The sequence below is a fragment of the Ostrea edulis genome, chromosome 1, assembly GCF_947568905.1.
Source record: "Ostrea edulis chromosome 1, xbOstEdul1.1, whole genome shotgun sequence".
Classification (NCBI taxonomy): domain Eukaryota; kingdom Metazoa; phylum Mollusca; class Bivalvia; order Ostreida; family Ostreidae; genus Ostrea; species Ostrea edulis.
Genome location: NC_079164.1, coordinates 43,834,194 through 43,843,018, shown reverse-complemented (window position 1 = coordinate 43,843,018; position 8,825 = coordinate 43,834,194). Strand labels below are relative to the sequence as shown.

The 8,825-nt window shown below is 34.8% G+C and overlaps 1 protein-coding gene across 1 annotated transcript in view; it reads right to left on the bottom strand.

Annotated features, from left to right (window-relative positions):
• Positions 1 to 7,935, bottom strand: part of LOC125649364 (uncharacterized) — a 9,090-nt gene extending 1,155 nt beyond the window's left edge. The window contains exons 1-11 of the mRNA XM_056143286.1: positions 7,511 to 7,935; positions 6,999 to 7,139; positions 6,391 to 6,471; positions 5,614 to 5,676; positions 5,384 to 5,467; positions 4,391 to 4,697; positions 2,694 to 2,976; positions 2,359 to 2,595; positions 1,633 to 1,933; positions 1,347 to 1,511; positions 1 to 1,152 (exon numbers count right to left, since the gene is read on the bottom strand). The exon at positions 1 to 1,152 is cut by the window's left edge and continues 1,155 nt beyond it. Of these exons, the coding sequence (XP_055999261.1) occupies positions 894 to 1,152; positions 1,347 to 1,511; positions 1,633 to 1,933; positions 2,359 to 2,595; positions 2,694 to 2,976; positions 4,391 to 4,697; positions 5,384 to 5,467; positions 5,614 to 5,676; positions 6,391 to 6,471; positions 6,999 to 7,139; positions 7,511 to 7,713 (2,124 nt within the window). The 5' untranslated portion in view covers positions 7,714 to 7,935 and the 3' untranslated portion in view covers positions 1 to 893. The remainder of the gene's footprint in view (positions 1,153 to 1,346; positions 1,512 to 1,632; positions 1,934 to 2,358; positions 2,596 to 2,693; positions 2,977 to 4,390; positions 4,698 to 5,383; positions 5,468 to 5,613; positions 5,677 to 6,390; positions 6,472 to 6,998; positions 7,140 to 7,510) is intronic.
• Between the last annotated feature and the right edge of the window lie 890 nt (positions 7,936 to 8,825).

Here is an 8,825-nt window from a genome sequence, read left to right as displayed (position 1 = left end):
CTTAGCCCCAATAGCTCGGTCTGTATTCTGCCTGTTTTCCTATTAACTGAGACTAAGATCTTGACAAATAGGCAACTTCCTCTCTTCATGGTGATCAATTGTGACAAGCTGCAATATACTGATACTTGTGGTTCATTTTGCTGAAAAGTGCATGATTGAAGTCCAACCTCTTAGTACCACAGCCGTAGTTATATGCGTATCATATGAAAATAGTATTGAATTTGAGATCATAAGGATATTTGAATTCATCCAGTAATGGACTGACTGTCTGACAAACATGGTAATTCCAGAAATTACACACTAAGAGAATACATGAAAATCATAGACTAGCTAATAAACATGACAATATCTGGGGGGAAAAACATACACTAAAATGATATGTACACGATAATGCTAAAAATTGTAGACTATTTGATAACCAAGATAACACCTGAATTCTAATGGACTGATTGAGACTATGATATGACGTATGGCATGATGTCTTTGTAAAAACAAAGACATTTGATAAATGTTGTCAAATTTCTAACTTGATGGGGCCAAGAGAAAAAGATTTCCGAGGATGCAAGACATTGATGTTATACATAAAGAAGTAATTTGTCCTTCTAACTCCCTTGGATATATCCATAGTATTTAAGATATCGATGTTAGAAATATCAAAATTCAACTACACAAACAATTTTCCTAAAACTTTTGTTAGCATTATTTCAAATCAGTTTTCCTATAAGCACATTGTCATGGATATCATATCAGAAATTTCAATTTTAAGCACCAGTAGTCCAGTACATCAGTCTTCTGGGTTGTTTAACAAAATCAAGTATGCATAGGTGACCGTGTTTACACACTATACTAAATTATACAAATATTAACAAAGCTACATTTGCAAATGTTCACGATTAGTCTGTTGCTTGAAACCGTGACACTTTCTCCTCGAGCAACTCCGTCGTTGGCTTTGGATCAATTGGGGCAATGGTCCTGCTCAAGCGGCGTGGGTCATCAATGTCAAACACTACAGACTGACTCATGCCTTCCTGGTCATTCAGACGGGCAGCCACCACTCTTTCCATTATGATGTCCACGTGTCTGTAGCTCTTTTCAACTTTTACTGGTGTTACACTCCAGCGGCCACTTTTTTTGTTGAATGTTCTGTGTTGCCTATTATAGAAAAAAATCAGAGGTATGATATTACATATGAATTATAAAATTTACTACACCCGCTACCAAATAATTTTGTGAAGCCCATTACACAACTTAAGACTAGGAAATAGCTTGAACCACCCCATCATTTGAATTGGAAATAATCAAATGGAACTTTTATACACGTATATAAAGTAAATTAAAATGCTTACTGCACTGTCCCATCCAAGTTTCTTTTCACCATCCTGTCCACATTGTTGTTGTAATCTAATGCAGCCAACTGGCTTCTAGCCCTGTAAACAGGTGGGGAAAAAGCAAACCTTTTGCCACAATACATTAAAATAAGATTGTTGAACGTCTCCAATTCTGCTGTACTTCTGAAAAATGAAGTAGTATCGAATTAAAAATTACAGCGTATCCAATAAAATATATTGAGAATTTAGTATTTTAATCAGATTTTAGTTTTTATTGTGTGGTTCTTGAGGAAAAAATCACCACCTGCGATGAGTTGCAAAATTTAGGCCTCTGTCAGCATATACAGCCTTTGAGGGGGCCTCAGTTTTTGCAGTCTCATCCGGGGGACCACCCCAATTAGTTGCAATGTAAAAGAAACATACCATAAAGCTATCAACATCAGTTGCCAAAGAACAAGCATGCCAAAAGTGGTTGATAATGTCACGACTCCACTCTAGGAGAGGTCGGCATTCCTTACTCTGTCCAGCAGCAACTACCTTCTTGCCTAGGTTTTTGGCAGCATGCCATATGTCATGCGAGTGCTTTATTTCTGGGAATCTGTTCTCTGAAGAAAAAAAACCCAAACCTTAAGGTAGTACTCTACATCGTCATAATGGCTGACTTCCTTTAAAAACATGGATGAAAAAATAGTTATCAGCAATATTTAACTTTTTTTCCTTTTCCATTTAAATACCTAGCCGAGTAGCTCAGTAGGTTAGAATACCACCTGCTGAACTGTAGGTCGCAGGTTCGAGTCCAGCAGGGGTTTTAAATTTTTTTCAGATTACCTTCAACTAAAATTGTATTTTTTTGACAAAATAAAGTAAATTTGAAAATTTTCAACTACAGAATATTATTGTACATATCCTCCTTTTTTCATCTACATCAAATTTCTCTGGTGTAGCACACCTCCTTAACTCAGTATCTGCAATACTGACAGGACATAGTGATTTAGTAACAAAAGTGAAATCTTTATAAAGTGGCACTTACTCATAACTGCTCCAATTTGCAAATGTGCATCGGTAACAACCTCAGCTACAACAACACCATTATCTCTTAGGTCTTCCATAGCTTTTAAAAAGCACCCCTTTTCCATATTAGTGCTCTTCTTCCCCGTCTCTCTTTTATCCATGGTGATGATGGAAATTATTTTCTTGGAGCTGTTATCCATTATGGAATATGTGCAGTACTGTGCACTATGCCCTGGACTATCATTCCTTCCATCACCTACACAATAAGTATGCTATATATATATATTCTATTTCATATTATATACTTGTATAAGGTATGTTTTTTTTTAATAAAGAAACAACTACCATACATACCAAGAGCAATAATTTCTTGTCCCTGCAAACTCTCTACTGTGCCCAGTTGTTCTTCTCTCCAGAATGTATTGATGGTTGGTATCAAGTATGTTCTCTGGATAGCTGAGAACTTTGAAATACTAGGGAAGTAAAGCTTCAAGAAATCTGCAAAAAGTTTAACTTTTGCATAATTGTTTCCAGAGGTCAGAATTGCAGAAGCGATCTGCAAGTCCCCTCCATGCAGTCTTCTATTCAGCAATGGCTGAGAACACCACTTGTGTGCCAAGTGTTTCTGGGTGCATTCCTGTAAAATAATTTTAAAAGAAGGGTAATATTCATCAGAAATAGCAAATGAAGAAAGAAACAAGAGGCCCATTGTCCACATCGTTCACCTGTGTCACCTTGGCTCAATTATTTAAAGATGTTCCCTATATATTCCCAAGTAAAAATTTGATCCCTTTTGTGGCCCTAACCTACTCCCGGGGGCCATGATTTTTACAAATTTGAATCTGCACTATGTCAGGAAGCTTTCATGTAAATGTAAGCTTTTCTGACCCAGTGGTTCTTGAGAATAAGATTTTTAACTGATCCCACACTATTTTTGCATTTTTGGAATTTTCTTCCCTTTGAAGGGGGCATGACCCTTCATTTGAATAAAATTGAAAGCGCTTCACCCAAGGATGCTTTTTGGCCAAGTTTGATTATAAATGACCCAGTGGTTCTGGAGAAGTTGACAAGAGGCCCACAGCCCTTATCGGTCACCTGAATATTAGTGAAAAAGTATCACTACTTCCATGGGCTATGAAATCTAAAATCAAAAGGCCCACAGGCTTTATCGGTCACCTGAGTACTAGTGAAAAAGACAAAGAAAACTCCAAAGGGTTATGGAATCTAGAAGAAAAAAAAATTCCTGTTCTGAATATCTAAGCTAAATTCTGATATTCATCAACAGTATAAAACAAGATGTGTAAAATTACCATTTTTTTTGTACATCCTTTTCTGCTATTCCTAAGTATGCATTTAGATTTTATACAGTATCAGCAAACTTACAGATAGATACTGTTTACTAAGTTTTGCCCCAAACTGGGGTCAGAACCCCTACCCCGGGAATCATGAAATTTACACTTTTGGTAAAGGACTACCTGTTTTTTCTAAATATCCACTTAGTTTCAATTTAGTATCAATAACACTAAAGAAGATGTTATTTAATTGTTTAACACATAAACACTATATACCAAGTTTGGCCCCACCCTGGGGTCACAACCCCTACCCCGGGGATCACGAAAGTTACAATTTTGGTAGAAACCTTCCCGCTCTACATCACCATGCATTTAGTTTTTCTTACACATGTGCAGTTGTAGAGACATTTTTTTTTTGAAGATTAGTCAATTTTGTACAGTTTTTGCCCTGCCCCTAGGGCCCCAGTGGTGCTGGAGTTCCGAAATTTACACTTTATGTCCCCCTTGTCCCAAAGATGCTTCAGACCAAATTTGAAAAGAATTGGAATGGTAGTTATCAAGAAGAAGTTAACAATGGTAAACGCACGACGACAACCAATTGCAATAGGTCACCTGAGTTTACTTAGGTGACCTAAAAATGTAAAACGTTTACAGACAGACGGACAACCAGAAAAGCTCACTTCAGCTTTCAGCTCAGGTGATCTAAAAACAAAATAAAATCTTAATATTTTTTAGTGTCAAAGACCATGGAATGCTTACCCAGAAAATATACAGAGCTGAGCCTATATTCCCTGTGCGCAGTGAGATAGGAGAATTGCAACCCTTCACTTTGCATTTGTAGTCGATGTGTGTATTGGCCAACTTTAACAAGCACCTCTTATACACAAGGCATGTCTCGTCTCTTGTTAATATGGGCATCTCTTCGACATTCTTAATCTTTGTGACACCAGACCCTGTCTCCTCAATTGTCTCCTGAAGACCCCCTTCTTCATCTCCTTCTACTTCCTCCACTCCAAACTCCTGCACCTCTAAACTTACTTCCTCCAAACCAAACATGTTGTTTGGTCTAAAAAAAATAAAAAACAAATTGAAATCAAAATATATTCTAAAAGTTGAAGCTTATCATAATGAACATTTTTTCACCGATACAGAATTTTACTGTTCAAATTAAGCTGAGAAAAAAACAAGTTAAACATGTCATGTAAAACAAAGAAGGTACATGTATTAATTTCCAATTTGCAAATAAACAATTCTTTGGTCAAACAAGAGGGCCATGGACCTAAATGGTCACCTGACTAACATAAAACAACTCTGAAATGGAAAGTTAAATCACACATGCTTTAAATGCATTTGTATTACAGACTAATACCCATTTGGTCACCGCCCTAAACCATAAAATTCACTCTACAAGCCATAAAGCCACACCAAAGCATCAAAAACCCAGACTCGGAGGCCATAAATTTCAAATTTCTGGAAAATGCAACCTTTCTTGTCATAATTCATTATTATACCCTCAGTTTAACTGCTGCTTGATGTCCCTGAGTGAAGCTGATTTGTAGAGGATGCTTCATTTTTAAAGGTTTTGACCCAACCCTTGACTTAAAGGGTATCAAAAATATTGAGTCAAACTTTCAAAAATGATCATATAGAATCAATTGAATTTCATTTCTACATATTGCAAAACTGTAGAGTTAATTAAACTCTGATGATAAATTTCTGAATCAGTTTAACATAATTATCAATTACCGGTACCTTAAAGTCACATTAAAGCTTGGCTCATACTCTTCGTCAGAATTTATGTCACTGCTGCTTTCTTCTGTTACATCTATTGTTACACTGAAAAGTTTTATAGCTCATGTGTTATTCATATCATAATGTGTATCCTTGCTAAGTATCATACTATCTGAAACATGCCATTTTTGATAATCCAGTAAGTATAATGATTGTGATAGCTAGGATATACTTGGCAAAATATTACTTACTCAAATGGATTGATGAATGAAACTTCTTTATCATCAAAGAGTTTTCTTTTCTTGTGACTTGGGCTACAATTTTAATCAAAAGACAAGTCAAGTACAAATACTGACAATATATTTTTCATTTTTATATAAATGTACTGTGTGACAGACCTAGGGTCAATTACTTTGAATGTAATGCATTAAATTACAATTACATTGGAATTTTCACCATTACAATTACCATTATTTTCATTCATATAAGTAATTAATTAAATTACAATTACTTTGCTAAAGTAATGAATTACATTACACATTACAATGAAAAAAAAAATACAAAGTAAATCTATGAACACAATTTATTTGAAGTAAACATTTAAATCAAAGTGATTGTCAATCACACTATGACTATGTATCAAGATCTGTTCTAAACAAATACTTTGCTGTTTATTCAAATACATGTAGTAATGTCACATTTTATTTCCAAAGAGGTCTAAATTAGGGGGTTAGTAATGATGTTGATATGTAATTCAAATGTATTGAAAAGTAATGATATTACTGGCATTTTTATGAAAGTAATGCATTACATTATAATTACTTGTGTTTCAAAAATGGGTGCATTACACATTACACCCCATTACTTTAAAAAAAAAATGTAATGATTACAATGCATTACCATTACACATTACCATAAGTCTGCTGTGTGATTGACAACCACTGGAGAGGAAACATAAAGGTGAAGCTAGTAGGGAACTAATTGTATCAAATATAGACTACAATATAAGTCAACAAATGTTTGCATACCCAGGAGATTCCTGTTGACTGGTTACTGGTGGAGCAGAAGATTTTGCCACTTCTTGTTGCTTCTCTGTATCAGTACTCTCGCTACATAAAAATGAAGCTCTTATAAGTTAACAATCAAATGCAAGTGTTCAAAATTAACAGATGACCAATATACACATAAAATTATGGAAAATATAATTTTAAAATCTTGGTTTATGGTGAGATCAATATTTTTGGGCGAATTTGTCTAAGGACTAATGTAGTATTCACAGCCACCTCAAATGTGGATACCCCCTCCATCTAATGAAACAGTAAATATAGAATCACAAATTTACCTCAAATATGTGATTTCCCCACCTATCACCTCCCTAGGTCATTCTGTAAAGCCAGTTTTAAGATAAGTTTTTGGTTTTATATTCGTTTATTCATTGGCTAAGGGGAGGGGGGGGGGTATATGTACAAGTCTATCCACACAACAGGTACCTATAATATCTCACAAATGATTGTCTCAAAAGCTTGCAGAAAGTACAAATTGACTATGCAGAACAAGCTATGAAGGTGGTCAGTGGAGTCACATAATTTAGATTTTTTTCCGTTCTTCAGTTGCCTGTAATAATGTATACACCTACCTTAGAGCTGATGAAATTTCTGATACATCTGGGGGGAGGAGATGTAGCTTTTTCTTTAATATAGGCGTTGATATTTTTTTCTGCAATGTAAGTGACTGGTCAGCTGAGTCTGCATCCTCTGTTTCACTGTCCGTTACAAGTCTATTTGAATTGAATAGTGTCCAATACAGTAAAATGAATATTATACTTTACAAATCATAACAGAATCAAAGTAATATAATATCAACGGTGAAGACTTGTATAGGCAGTGCCTGCTGTCTAATCCTATTGTGAATTATCATAATAAAATACTGTTGAAATCTATATATCTTTGTTTTCTCAAAAATTTCCCCTTGGGGGCCCCCGAAAAGCTTGCAAACTCATAATTTGAGCACCTAAGGAGATATATGAAGTATTTTTAACACAATACTCGCAGAGGGTTTATAAATAATATTTTAAAGAATGTTTACCACCGATCGATCCAGGTTTATCCTCAAATAATAACTTTACATTTAGAAAGTTTCAAAACCAACCTGTCAAGTAGAATCTTCGCCAGTCCTGCGTGCGTTTCTCCGAGTTCTTCCTTCTTTGCTTGCCATCTTTCGTATTGATCTCCGAGATAAATCTTAGTCTTATACAAATATGATTTATTTCTTTCACTTTTCGCTCTCTTTTTGGCCGAGTCGGTAAGAATTCGCGGTCTTCCCACAGGACGCTTACCCGCTCTAGACGCCATGCTGTATTGTTTACAAGTCCTCTGCGCATGCGTGTTTTTCTGGAGGCGGAACAAACTGTAATTTGGTGCTGGACCAGACGTAAATTCTATTTTTTGATTTATTACCGGAATTATTTACTTCTAAACTTTGTAAATTTTCGAAAGTTTATATTTTCAATAATGGAAAAAAAATTGCGAGAGCCTTGTTAAAATTTTATTTATCCCTTTATGAGTCACAGTGGGCCTTTAATTAAATTGGTAACCATATTTCAGAATTATTGTTCTCTAGACTTGTTCTGTGGAGAAGGGGGGGGGGGGGTGTCAACCAACTAGGAGTGCAGTACGTTTTATATACTTTGGAGTGGTGACAAAAGTGAGTACATGCATTTGTTTTTATTTTTTCCATTATATATTTAATCGATATCCAACCTTTTTCCAAAATTTAATCTGGTGTCACCTTTTGGTTCAATTTACAAATGGATGCAGAATTTCTTACACTTAATTTTTCACCTATCCATTTCAGAAATGAGTTTATATTTATTTAGCATGAAACTTTTCGGCTCTCAGCTTACTAAGGATATATAGCAGTGACGAGTTCTGAAATTTTATACTTGTGTTTTAAATGTCATTTCTTAGGATGGATGGTCTGAAAATTATTTCAATATTATGACAAGAAAGTGTAAGGAATTCTGCAAGTCAATAAAAATTTCCTCAATTCAATATTAGTCCAGAAGTGACATCACTAAAAGTTTTTGAAAAAAGTTGGGATTTCAATAAAATAATGAGTATATAGCGAAAAAATAAAAAAATCACTCATTTTGTCACCACTCTGTACTGTACTGTACTGTACTGTACTGTACAGTATAGCTCTCTGATAAAAAAAAAAAAAAAATGGAAGGGGGGACCCTTTTATTATCAGAGAGCAATAGTTCTGATTAGAAGTACTTTAAGGTAAGAATTTCAGAGTCATCACTGATTCTTATCATTTGCTTGCAAAATATAATGTTAGATCTCATGATAGTAAGAAATGCATACATTTTGACAGTTCTTACTTTTTCCATTCCTTTCATGTTTTATTGTTTGGTTTTGTGTGCAAGTTTGCAATTTTTATCAACACATTTAGAAGTAAATTT